The sequence below is a fragment of the Nanorana parkeri genome, unplaced genomic scaffold (genome assembly GCF_000935625.1).
Source record: "Nanorana parkeri isolate BGI_ZX_2015 unplaced genomic scaffold, ASM93562v1 scaffold571, whole genome shotgun sequence".
Lineage (NCBI taxonomy): Eukaryota > Metazoa > Chordata > Amphibia > Anura > Dicroglossidae > Nanorana > Nanorana parkeri.
The window spans coordinates 122,306-136,731 of NW_017306839.1; the positions used below are offsets into that span (position 1 = coordinate 122,306).

A 14,426-nucleotide genomic window follows, 5' to 3' on the forward strand; every position below is an offset into this window, starting at 1 on the left:
AAAGGTAGTGTAAAGGTGCCCATACACCTTCCGATTATCGTACGATAATCGGAAGGTGTATGGAAGGCGTGCAACAGTTTCTATTTTACGGTCGCACGTCTTTTGTCTCCCTAGCAGGCTTGAAAACCCACCGAGAATCTTACGATTTTCGGCGGATTAGTGGCGTTCTCGCGAGACAAATGCTGCACAAGCGCACACTGCCCGCTCAGCATTGCAATCATCGGAAGCCCGCCCCTCAGCGGGACGGGCTTTCGATGATCGCAAGTACGATCTGCCTGTCCAAGATGGGCAGATCGTACAAGCTTTTAATTACCTTACAACTATCACAGGATGAAAGTCGTGCGATGGTTGTAAGGTGTATGGGCACCTTTAGGCAACAGGTGTACAAAGCCAAGAACAAGTAGCCTGTATACATAGGCATTGGATTTTCTATGACTGTCATCCATAGGGCAGAGAAACCCAGATAAAAGCAAAGTCAAAATAAGTACTGTTACCACAACAAGAGAAAATATGTGCAAGTGCTACACTTTTAAATTTACCTAGCATGATTGTACTAAACATGAATATCAAAGGGTAGGTCCTATTTAAACCCTTTTCCTGCCCGCAATATGTAAACATCTTATTAACATTTGCCCTTTAAGAGCCACCAGCCAACACTTATTCCTTGTTGCGGACTCCGAATTCTGTCCATTACTGACAGTTCTGGTCCTATTGACAGACCGGAATAAATCATAGCGGTAACCAATCGTGTGATCACTGTGTCAGCTAAGACGCAGAGATCACACATGGATTGGGAGGCTTTATTGGAAAAAATAAAAGCTTACATCCCTGCAGCATGTATGTAAACAACATTACCACACAGTTGTATCTGGAATTCTCCATCAATAAAAAAATATAAATTTGTAATTTAAAAAAAAAAAAAAAAAAAAAAAAGTCTTAGGTTTTTGTGAATTCGTCAGTGTTTTAAAATGAATTAGGTATGCAAGTTACTGCCAGGTTAACCAACGTATACTGACCCTGCTATGCCCTGGGCATCGATCATTTTGGTCAAGTGTTAAAAGTCGGTATAAACTTGGCAATGGTGGTACATAAGATCTTTTAAAAAAATACAAAACGTACAGATCCAAAACTCATTTACTCACCTTGCAGTTTTCCATAGGCGACAAGTGAGCCACTGAAAGTGACACCACCAATGTATGTGCCTAGGTAGGCCACGATCTTCGTAAGATTGGCAGCTGGGTCGGTGGCAAAGTGTGGGTATTCAATCATGTATTCTGCCACGCAGGTCAAGACAGCAGCCAGACCAACCAGGCTGTGGAAAGCAGCTACCAGCTGGGGTAGATCAGAAATCTGGATGCGCTTGGCGATGGTGAGACCTGTTTTGTTTTTTAAGAAAAAAATAAGTTTTTTTTAGGGCTGTGGAAATTGAAGATTAATTTCTCGATTAATCTTTAAACTTTTTGATCGATTAAAATTATTTTGACCACTAATGAAAACACTCCCCTCTCCGCCGGCTTCCGGGAGTCCCGTCGGCGATCCGGTGACGCCACGGACACCGATGTCACCGGACTCCTCCCCCCTTCCCCAAGTGGCTCCGTCGGCTAACAAAGGGAAGGGGGGAGGAGTCCGGTGACGTCGATGTCCGTGATGGCTAACGAAGGGAGGGGTAAAGGAGTCCGGTGACCTTGATGTCCGTGACGCCACCGGACTCCTCCCCCCTTCCCTTCGTTAGCCGACGGAGCCACTTGGGCCGGTGAGTTTGCCCAAGAAACTTTCTGCACGAGCGCCAGCCAAGGCATTGGCCTATACACATACAGCACAGCAATGAAGTAATAAAATGAACTAGGATCACACTAATCCAGCACGTTATTATTCTGAGTTGCTCCACTCAAGCGGCGGCCATATTGAGTGGGGCACTTGAGATTAATAACGTGCTGGATTCGTGTGATCCTAGTTTATTTTATTACTTCATTGGTGTGCTGTATGTGTATAGGCCAATGTAGTTGGATCTGTATGTGCGTTATAATTACTCGGATTTAATCGATTAAAACATTTTTTTAATCATTACCAGCCCTAGTTTTTTTTCATTAAAAGCAACTCTGAGACAGAAAATCTAAAACATAATACAGAAGTGGAACACAAGGCCTTAAGGCAGGTTGTGAACCCTGGAACATTGGTGTAATAAACCTACACATTTGATGTCTTTACTGTTATGGAAGACCTTTAAATGCCTACCAAACCTTCATTATATGCTAGTACCACTACTCTATAATAAATATTCTCTTATTCGATTGCCTATAAATGTTTAAAAATCAAATACAAGTATCAAAATCATTGCAAAAATGTTTTTTTCCAGCTTGACCAGTAATAAATTTAATACAGACGATGTTACAATAGTGCAAAGTTTGTTTTAATTCTGCGTGTGTAATGGCTATGATTCATATCTGCATATGCTGACTATACTAACACTGAATGGCAGAGGATTATGGCACCTACATACAGGATTTATCCTTCAACTGTCACTTGCTAAAAGTTAACTCAGTGACTTAAAAGTCAACTTCGCCCCAAAATACATTTTGAGCGGCACAAGTGGATTGTATTACCCACTGGGTCATTAATTCCCTGGCGGTATGATTATCTCAGTATTTTTTCTCTTTCGATTTTTTACTTTTGAATTTCTTGCCGGTTCCGCCCCCCTGCAATGCCGGCGCTTGCAGGGAAGGAAAACGGAAGACGCCCGAGTGTCGGGGTTACCGCTTTTGGTACGGAAAATTTACCCCCAGAGCCACACTCTGGATTACCGCCAGGAAGGTTAAGGGACCTGGGTAGACAGTTTTTCATGCAGTAGTTTGAGATTTCAACCTCTGGCTCTAGAAAACTTTCTTAAATCTTTTATTCAATACTATGGAGAATCTACTGGAAGCTGTGAATTTTAAAGAAATGTGTAAGAACTCAGCATGAGATTTATATTGCCGACAACCACACAAAATGACTATTTTAGGGTGGAGATGCCCGCAGACAATATTTTAAGGTGCACTGCATTCATGTATAATCACGAAGGTAGTAGTATCAGTAGCTACAAGCCAAGCACCTGCATACACAAACACTTGTTGCACAAATGGACAGCATGCTCGGTATTCTGCATTATTTGCCGTTTGAAGATAAAAGGATTGCTCAGGGATCATGCCATCAAAAGGCACGACATTCCAATGTTATACCAGACAACAAGTCAGCAACATGCCTTGGAGGAAGGGAGGCATGCTACAATCGCTTGGAAAAGTTTACTCCTTCTAAAATAACTCTATTGTACTTCAAAGAAGCAACCTAGACAGGACAGACAGATCATTGGGACAATGAAGGAGGGGGCCGTTTATATGCTGGAGCACGAAAGCCGACTGCAACCAAGGTCCTCAAGTGAACTATGCAAGTCAGCCTGCCACGATCTGTTATTGTTTGAATAAGTTATATGTTCAACCACCAAAATTATAAAGGTCATGCTGGGCTACTGAGATATTACCTTTCAACTTTTATTTTAATAGTCACTCTACAATTTCTGAAGTCAAGGGTATTTTTTTTGCAATTCTTTGTCAATATTAACAACAACAATTAGGGTAATGAAGGAGTCTGTAATAATACCATGTCTTTTCATTCCTCATACCCCCTTAGACTGTGAAGTCTTGTAAGCTGTGCCCGCTTTATTCATTTCAAATAAAGTAACTTATGACGTGCCTACCGTATTTGCCGGCGTATAAGACGACTCGGCGTATAAGACGACCCCCTACTTTTTGTGTTAAAATATAGGTTTTGGGCTATACTCGTCGTATAAGACGAGTATAGCCCAAAACAATGTTTAAATGCACTTACTACCCTCCTTGGCGGTATTCCCGAGTGTGGCTCGGGGGTTAATTTTCAGTACCATAAGTGTTAACCCGGAGCCTCACTCGGGATTACAGTCTCTTACCTTGTCCAGGATCCCCACAGCGTTCTCCATCTCCATCAGTAATACAAAGACCGGCGGTGATTAGCTCAGCGCTGAGCCAATCACGGCAGGCTTTGTATTCATTAATACAAAGCCTGTATTAATGAATACAAAGCCTGCCGTGATTGGCTCAGCGCGGTATACTGTATGTAGCCAAAGCTACATAGAGTATACCAAAGTATACCCGGCGTATAAGACGACCCCTGATTTTCGGCCGATTTTTTAGGTCTCAAACCCCGTCTTATATGCCGGCAAATACGGTATTATACTTTAAGAAATACATTTTTTAATAGAGTGAGGAAGGTTCAGAACCCTGGTCAGGTTTTTCTTTTTGCTTTCCACAACAGTTGAGACTAGGAATGAAGAGGACTTTTCACAATAGGCCAGAAAAATATGAATCATAAGATAGCGAACTTCTCTTTACATGATCAAACTAGGTTTTTGTCATGGCTCTGCAAACATACAGTAAAAATTAAAGTAGTCAAAGTAATTACCACTGGAATAATGGATGTGTACTCACCAATGGTGCCACCAAGTGCCAGTGCGCCAGACATTTGTGCCAACAATTCAGGGTTTGGTTTAAGGGCACCAAAGGTAGCTACAATGCCACCAGCAACGCCTATCATACCCAGAGTATTACCAAGACGAGCAGTGCGTTGAGTGGAGAGACCGGCCAGGGCACCAACACAACAAAGGCCGGAGCCCAGGTACATCATCTGAAAAGAACAACAGTCCATTACCATTGTGACTCAAACTATATTGAATCATTTTTGACAGTAACCAACTAATCAGCTAATTGTCTCTGTGAGTGAACTTTAACATGTGACCACTGTTACCGATAAGGTTTGGCATATGCTAGCAAGTTCTGACTTTCCCAAAAGACATTCAGAAGCCTAATCTTACAATATTTAGAGGGAGATTTGGTGATGCTATTACTGTCATGCTGGAGGGAGAGCTGTACCGGAGGATATGAGTGCCAGGATCTCCCTGCTTCACTTATTTTGTTAATCTGTGCTTTCTGAACCTCTCTTGCTACTTGAATATTCCCCACCAGTCATCAATGCACCAGTGATCAAGGGCCCAGCTTTGATGAGAAGCATAGCTCTGCATCTACACAGGGGTCAATAATAGGCAAAGCATAGTAAATCAGATATAGGGAAAAAGTTGTAGAAAGACCACAGGTAATACCGGTGACTAGTTCTTTTCCCTTTAAATGCCTTCTTTGTGTATAGCTTCACAGTTCAGGTGCTCTAATATTAGTCATCCACAACCTGGACTTGGCTAAGCATGGACCTTCTGGAGAGAAGCGAGCACCTCACACACAAGGAAAGTTTGGGCTAAAGTTTAAAGTCACCTACATAATCCCCCACATACATTATATTGCCAAAAGTATTGGGACACCCGTCTTTATACGCACATGAACTTTAATGGCATCCCAGTCTTGGTCCGTAGGGTTCAATATTGAGTTGGCCCACCCCTTGCAGCTATAACGACTTCAATTCTTCTGGAAAGGCTACCAAGCCCAACCCCAGAAAAACAGCCCCACTCCACCAAATTTTACACTCGGCACAATGCAGTCAGGCAAGTACTATTCTCCTGGCAAACGCCAAACCCAAACACGTCCATCAGATTGCCAGACAGAGAAGCTTGATTCGTCACTCCAGAGAACATGTCTCCACTTCTCTAGAGTCTAGTGATGGCGTGCTTTACATTGCACTTGGTGATGTAGGGCTTGGATGCAGCTGCTCGGCCATGGAAACCCATTCCATGAAGCTCTCTATGCACTGTGTTGTGCCAATATGAAGGCCACACGAAGTTTGGAGCTCTGCAGCTATTGACTCTGCAGACAGTTGGCAACTTCTGCGCACTTTGCACTTCAGCATGCACTGACCCCGCTCTGTCATTTTACGTGGTCTACCACTTCATGGCTGAGTTGCTGTTGTTCCCAGCTGCTTCCACTTTGTTATAATACCAGTAACAGATGACAGTGGAATATTTAGTAGCAAGGAAATTTCACGGATGGACTTATTGCACAGGTGGCAACCTATCACGGTACCACGCTTGATTTCACTGAGCTACTGAGAGTGACCCATTCTTTCACAAATGTTTGTAGCAACGTCTAAATGCCTAGGCGCTTGGCTTTATACACCTGTGGCCATGGAGGGGATTGGAACACCTGAATTTAATGATTTGGAGGGGTGTCCCAATACGTTTGGCAATATAGTGTATGTAAGTAAAGGTGGCCATACACTCTACAACCATCGCAAGACTTTAGTCTTGCGATGGTTGTAAAGGGATTAAAAAAACGTACGATCTGCCTATCTTGGACAGGCAGATCGCACTCTCGATCATCGCAAGCCCGCCCTCCTGAGGGGCGGGCTTCCGATGACCGCAATGCTGAACGGGCAGTGTGCGCGTGCGCACACCGGCCCGTTCAGCATTTATCTTCCGAGCACCGTTCTAACCAGCCGAGAATCGTACGATTCCCGGCTGGTTTTCGAACATGCTGGTTCGACAGAAGACGTGCGACCGTACAGTAGAAACGGTCGCACGTCTCCGTTCACACTGCTCGATTATCGTACGAAAACCCGATCGCATACGATTATCGCACGATAATCGTGCAGTGTATGGGCACCTTAAAGAGGACATGCAAATTTAGCGGACCTAAAGTTTAAAATTTAGCGGAGTGTTTCTAGCTGTAGTTTGATGCAGCAAAACAATTTCAATATTTTTTCACTTGTTATGGCCATGATGGAATGTCTTGAATCTTATGTTTAAATATCAGCATGCTTTATAAACATACTAATACTATTAAACTTCTATCCGTACTTCACTTGTGTACAATGCTTAGATACACTACAGAAGATAAAGCAATCTAGTTAGCAGTATTTATGCCGTTCAATATAAAGTTTGGCAACAAAGAAAATAGATAATTACAGGGAAAGCTGGCTGGCGTCCTCAGCATTGTCTTCAACAAATCCTCTGCAGACCAGTGAATTTTTACTTTGCGCAACAAGTAAATTTCACCTAATATCTAATTTCAGATACATTCTGAATTGCAAAAGACCTTACTGTAAGCCATTTAGAACTGCTTACTAAGCATTGGGGTTTGTTTTTCTTAAGCCAAGTAACCGTTTTTGTCTGTTAAAGCAAAAACTCTGAGTGGAAGCAATAACTAGTGGTTAGCAGTTTTTTAAAACATAAGTGTTATCTGAAAATACAGTGGTGGATATATGAATACAGAAGCCCACCATTGCAATTTACTGCACAGCTACAGGATTCACCCAGCTCTAGGTCCAAGGAGAGACCTGTTTTGTGGGAGTCAGATGTGTGCCATCAAAGGGTGGGATGTGTGATGGCCATGCCTAAGCATCACCCTTTCAAAGAACGCACATGTACCCCAGCTGCTGTTTAATGTCGAGACCAGGAGCTAGAAAGAAACACTGGGTTTAGTTAGAAGATAGTGTGGGGAGTGTCAAAATAATCTGGGTTGCAAGTGAGCATTAAACTTGCTTTAGGTAGCCAAGGGAGAGGAGTCTTTGCTGAAAAACTCATCAAATCTCTCACAAAAGGTAAGAGCCAGCTGGAATATTTTAGGTGCACCAGCTGCTTGGCTTTTAGGACTTGCCCAGCACTTAATAAAATGAGAAAGCAGACAATCTCTGAAATAAGATTTGTACTTCGATTCCTGGGTAACATACGAATAAGCAACTCTTGACTGCACCCAGATTCAGTGCCCATGCAGCTCTGTGCAGAGGTCAGGATCATTAAAGACAGCTCATGCTTAATTCATCAGAAGCCCTTTTCCCCCCAAATATCACATTATCAGTATCCCTGTATTGGGACAAATTATTAGAACTGTCTAATCAAGTTCAAGTTGCTTGAACTTTAAAAAGCGAGAATAGAAAGCCATTAGTTGTAAATATGAATAAACTATTTTAAAGGAAGCAGAGAAGGTAGATGCATGTGTACTAATGGCTGGGTCTGTTAAATGGCAGAAAACACTTGAACAACCAGGTGCCATTTTCTTTTTTGCTTATCAGAAGAGGACACACTGAGGAGACAGATTCCAAAATATAAGAACACCAGTTTTGAGACTTTGCTGATGTCAGAAATGCCTGCCAATTGCCTATTTTTATATGCGCAGAACGCAAGGTGCCCCTAAACCTTAGCTCCAACTGCACTAAACCCAAGAGGCCCAGTACACATCTGTGGTCTTCAAGCTTTATTAATCAAGCTTTTGCATTGTCCTGAACATTGCACACAGTGTTGCATCACCTCCTAGTTGGCTACATGGGTCCTCCTGCACACCACACCCTGACCAGAAAGCATACCAAAATGTGGGTGGCACCTGTGCAGGGCTTGTGCATCAATACCCATAGAGATTGCATAAAGGATCAGACTACAAAAAAAAAAGTAATAGTTCACTTATACATGGCATTAGATGGGCTGAGTCATAAAGTGGTCTACTTTAGGGGACTCCACGGGTAAAATATCCCTACTTAGGTGCTGTTACTGCCTACACTGCTTTGTTGGGCTGTTTCTTCACATTTTTAGGTGTTTTTTTTCTACTTCCCTGTTGCTCCCTTTATAGCATAAAACATGTGGTGCACTAATACAGTCTTCAGGGGCTGCAGAGAGAACACAATGAAACCTTTAAGATTTCAACATGGTCTCAACAAGAATGAGAAAAGAGATGATATATTTCCAAGTTACAAATCCGAGTCAAAGGCATTTACTGAAAAAATAACATTTTTGTACTTGGTGTGAAATCATTTTCTTAGGGTTGATTGAGGGGCACAGGAAGTCTTAAACCATCGGGTTTAACACTTCCGCCAGTGGTTCCCTGCACCTATGACACAGGTCCTGGAACATCTCCCGGTGTAGAGAACCCTCACCCGGGGGTCCTGGCGCTACTGGATGAGGAAGCCTGTCTATTGTCTATGCCAAGAGAGCTCAACAGGGCCAACACTAACCAACACCTTGGTGAACTCCCAAGGTGCAGAGAACAGGCTATATGGTGGGGCCACTAACTGGTGGTGCAGTGGCTCTGCAGCAAAACGCATTAAAAAAAAACAAGACACAATGGTGTGTTGGAAAAAGAAGCCACAACTCCTCGCTAGAGAAGAGAGAAAATAACAGATCTAGTCTGTTCCATCCAGAATTTTTGGACCCGAATGTAGACATTCAACGCATTGAGGTTGAATACTCCCTTTGGGTTTTGTGACAGTGGACAGGTTGAAGACATATGGGAAAGATAAAGCAGTTTAATGCCTTAGTCACCTGGTCCACGCATTCAATGAGCAGGGGAGTGGTAACAGTGGTTAGCCTTTTAAGGAATTTTGGCAGGTCAGACATGATTTGGCAAAGCTAAATCACAGGCAGGATGGTGACGTTTTACCCAGAGATAGCCTACAATGTTAAAAAAGGCATTATGTGGGAAACCTTCCTTTTGTTCATATCCATCTGTCTTCGGCCTGATAGGATGTATTCTCTTATTTATTATACATGTCAAGAAAGGTCAATCAAATTTTATAAATCAATGGACAAGAACAAATGTCATCTCCTGCTCACCTGTTCAATGGAATATCCAGTATGCAGAGCAGTAGCATATCCACCCACAAACAATCCTCCGGGTAGTAGGTACAGGTAGTTGTACTCTGGAGGATCAGTTGGACGTTTGAACATGTCCAGCATTCTCTGCGTCACCATGAAACCACCTGCGTGAGGATTAAAAGGAAAATATGAGAGATGGAAAAGAAGAAACATTAACAAAACATCTCATTAGCACTCTTGGTTTGTTAAATACACCACTGAAAGCATTTTGATCTTATTTTTGATAGAGCTAGAGATATCCAATGAGCAGCAAGTATAAGCTTTGCTGACTGCAGAGCTATAGGTTTCACTTCGCAGGGTGCGTGATGGACCACTGCAGAGAGACCATAAATATTTTGATGCATCTGAAATTTATTTAGCCACTTTAACCTGAAAGTCTTGTAGGGCTTCAACCACTTTATTGACCATCGCATGTCTTTAAAACAGCATCGAGGTGGGTGCTTATTTCTACTGTGCTATTTATAGACCACACAGCAAAAAGAGCCACCAGGTGGCCGATGTGCCCATTATTGGCAGACACTGTGTACAGAGCCGATATCAGTGGCTCTGCTTCTTGAGTTCAAACTGATGACCAATCACAAAGGTAAACAGTTAAGTTTTTCTATTGGTCCACTCCTCTTCTTACAACAGATGAAGCGCTGGAAGGAGGAACTAATGAATCATTCATTAGTTCCAGATCATCAGCAGCAACTATGCACGTCAGCTCTAGCCCATCTCTGTGACCTGTATAATAACCCCCATATCCTTCACATCTGTACATTAACCCCTTCATCACCATCTTCTCACTGTATGTGACCTGTACATTAACCCAATCACCTCCTCCTCACTCTGTGCATGACCTATACATTCATCTAGTGGACCATTACAAAGCTCCATGCCATGTTTAGCTCCCTCAGTAGCAGAATGGTTCTTCATTTACAAAAAATAATCGTTGCAAAATGAGATTACTTTAGGTCTATTTGTTTGGGTCTATAAATGGTCTTTTTAGGTGTTTGCATGCTGTTCTGGCATTTTTATTTAATATGTTTTATGACAGAACATAAGGGGCAGATTTTTTTATCTGCCCCTTATGTTGTTTTTTTTTAAATGCCATCGCAAAGGGGAAAACGGGCTAGGGCTGTAATCAACTAATCGATGATAAATCAATAAATAGTGGTCAATTATTCTCATTATCTATTAGTTAGTTGGATTCCCTAGCTCTCTCCTCCACGCTGGTCAGAGAGAACAGCAAGCAGTGGGCGGGTGCAATAGCCAGCCTGCTATTGCACCAGCCCACTTCCTACTGTATTTCCATTCAGCTGCTGTCTGCGGAATCTTACCACTGGCAGCTGCCATACCCTGGCTGAAGCTATTCTAGCGCCATGTGCTTACTATACAATTATTACAAAAAGAATGATTAAAAAAAAAAAAAAAAAGAAGAAGGATATGGGAAAAAAAGTCCTTTTTTGGTTTCGGCCTGAAAAATTCTGCTGTTGGTGGTGCGTTCCAGTGCCATTCATTTCAATGGCACCCCAAACACGCCTCCCACCCACCCACAGTGTGAGCGCTCGAACTGGAACGCACTGTACGGTGCAGTGCGTTCCAGTGCAGTGCGACTGCAAAAAATAGTGCATGCAGTTTTATTCTGAAGTAAACTTTATGTTTGTAAAACTGCATTTGTGTATTTTATTTTCAATTAAGGATAGTATTTTTTTTTTTTTAAGATGATTAATCGTATAATGAAAATAATCATTAGTTGCGGGCCTAAAATGGGCTTTAGGGTACATTAACCAACTAGTTGCTTCCTAGGACTTTCCAACCCTGTAAACAAAGCAGGATGTAAACCAACAGGATTATCAGCAAATAACTGGACAGATTGCTAAAGCAAGGAGAGTCTAACCACAAAGTGACACAAAAAGATTACAGCTCTGGATCTTTGTTGGTTGCTGCAGTGGCATAACAATGCCGCCATATCTCTAATCTGTTAATCATTTCACATGTCCTTGGCTTAAACATAAGTCAACTTTATCTACAGCACAATATTGCTAAAAGGATAACTTCAACCAAGCCTTCACTTATTACACCCTTCTGCTTTAGATTTACAAAATAGAGCAGCTTGGCTCTGCTTGTGACAACCATTTAAAGAATTACTTACGCAAAGACAGTGAGTAAGGGAAAAGTAATACCCTGGCAAAAATAACATTTGGCACAATTAGCATCATATAAATGACCATGTTGAAAAAATTATTGAAGAATTTCTATAAGGATGCCAACAAAAATCATTTCTTGTCAATTCCAAGATGGATGCGATACCCACCATATCTACAGGGAGTAATCACAGAAATTAATCGTTCAACTTCTCTAGGGCCTCAATATTCAGAAATGACCTCAATTTACGGTTGTCTGGCTGTTGTCCAAAATATAGTATTTCACTGGTGAATACATTTATGTTTTAGGAAGCCAGTTGATCCAAAAGTTATTATTTTAGTCATAGGTTGAACTGGGGTAGGACAAGTATGCTCCAACAGTGAGTTCTCCCTGCCATCATTCTCAGCTTTGGTCTCACCCACTACTGAGCTTGTGTGAATAGTAAATAAATCAATACTATTCTGTGCTGAGAATATACATAACATGGTATAAGCCTGGAACAATGCGGGGAGTAGACATCTGGTTTCTAGAGTGCATAACATAATAATATCACGAATGTACCCGTGCACCCCTAATTATATAAGGGAACGGGAACTGGGATATCAGGTAGCTGAAGAGGAGTGGAATAAGGTTCTTCTTCTAACTTTTAAATTGAGCACGGCGGTCAAAATTCGAGAAACTATAAAATATTAACAAGATGGTACAGATGTCCAACAGTAATGCATAAAATAAACCCCCAAGTAGCTAAGATGTGCTGGAGGTGTAAAGAACAGGGAACAATGTTGCATATATGGTGGTCATGTCAGTTAAGACCGTATTGGAGAACAGTTCGAGGTTGGAAGTCACCTGACGGGGTCATGTCTATTAGAAACCCCAGATGTGGCACTTTTTTTATTGCTCCCTGGTTCAGTGACAGGACTGAAAAGGGGGCTGGTTTGCCCCATATTGGAAGCAGCAAGGGCTATAATCCCTCGGTATTGGAGGTCATCGAGTCTTCCGCAGACCCAGGAATGGGTTAGCGAATTAAATAATACAATGCCCATAGAGGAGCTTGTAGCCCCATTTTATAGAAGGTACACGCTGTTTGGAGAAGGAGACCCTGGGTAGATTTTTTTAAGATCACCTAAGATACAAGATTATCTTCCGTTGAAATCGAGTCATATGTAAGATCTATGAATTAACACTCAAGCCATGTATGTATGTATGTATGTATGTATGTATGTATGTATGTATGCATGCATGCATGCATAAAAATACATATAAGCCAGTATAATAAAAAGGTGTGTTCCCCCTTTTTTGTGTGGTTGGTTTTCTTTGGTTAGGGGAGCTGGGGGGTATGGTATGATCGAGGAAAAGGATTTTTAAGAGAAGGTGGGCAATGAGGACATGTATATATGTATACAGGAAAATTACTGTGCATTAGTTAAGATAAGACATAGAAACTCATTGCACAAAATGTTTTATAAAACTTTGTTGTACAAGATGAAGATTGTTGTCAAATAAAAAGAAATTGGGAACCCCCCCTCCCCCCCAAAAAAAGGTATACGCCTGAAGGCTTTACCAGGTGAAAGCGTTCGTCTCTTAGCATCTTAAGTACCATGTCCTACTGGTGACCCTGCTGCTGGCCCCATGTATAGCAAACTTATTTGGCTCTGCATGTTGCTTGCTTGCTGTCAGGATAAGTGAGCCCTCGCTTTGCTGTTGATGGAAACACTGCAGAATGTAACTTACCAGCAACAGCTCACTCATCCAAACAAATAAGAGAGCAATTAGAAGTGTCGCCAGGATCGCCAATTTGGTAAGGCCATTACTGTAACCTTGGAAGTTAGTAACTGTTCAGTCACAACAGGTTGACAGGCACTTAAACACAGACACTTAAATGCCATTTCCACCTTTGTGTGATGATTAGTATTTATTGTGGTTATGTAGAGGTGCAGTGATGATGTATATGTGTGTACATCTATTAGAAACCCCAGATGTGGCACTTTTTTTATTGCTCCCTGGTTCAGTGACAGGACTGAAAAGGGGGCTGGTTTGCCCCATATTGGAAGCAGCAAGGGCTATAATCCCTCGGTATTGGAGGTCATCGAGTCTTCCGCAGACCCAGGAATGGGTTAGCGAATTAAATAATACAATGCCCATAGAGGAGCTTGTAGCCCCATTTTATAGAAGGTACACGCTGTTTGGAGAAGGAGACCCTGGGTAGATTTTTTTAAGATCACCTAAGATACAAGATTATCTTCCGTTGAAATCGAGTCATATGTAAGATCTATGAATTAACACTCAAGCCATGTATGTATGTATGTATGTATGTATGTATGTATGTATGTATGCATGCATGCATGCATAAAAATACATATAAGCCAGTATAATAAAAAGGTGTGTTCCCCCTTTTTTGTGTGGTTGGTTTTCTTTGGTTAGGGGAGCTGGGGGGTATGGTATGATCGAGGAAAAGGATTTTTAAGAGAAGGTGGGCAATGAGGACATGTATATATGTATACAGGAAAATTACTGTGCATTAGTTAAGATAAGACATAGAAACTCATTGCACAAAATGTTTTATAAAACTTTGTTGTACAAGATGAAGATTGTTGTCAAATAAAAAGAAATTGGGAACCCCCCCTCCCCCCCAAAAAAAGGTATACGCCTGAAGGCTTTACCAGGTGAAAGCGTTCGTCTCTTAGCATCTTAAGTACCATGTCCT

The 14,426-nt window shown here is 41.9% G+C and overlaps 1 protein-coding gene across 1 annotated transcript in view; it reads right to left on the reverse strand.

Moving 5' to 3' along the window:
- The window catches only part of NNT (nicotinamide nucleotide transhydrogenase), a 120,002-nt gene that overhangs the window by 47,101 nt on the left and 58,475 nt on the right, over positions 1-14,426 (reverse strand). Inside the window, exons 14-16 of the mRNA XM_018562314.1 lie at positions 9,554-9,699; positions 4,500-4,695; positions 1,143-1,376 (exon numbers count right to left, since the gene is read on the reverse strand). Of these exons, the coding sequence (XP_018417816.1) occupies positions 1,143-1,376; positions 4,500-4,695; positions 9,554-9,699 (576 nt within the window). The remainder of the gene's footprint in view (positions 1-1,142; positions 1,377-4,499; positions 4,696-9,553; positions 9,700-14,426) is intronic.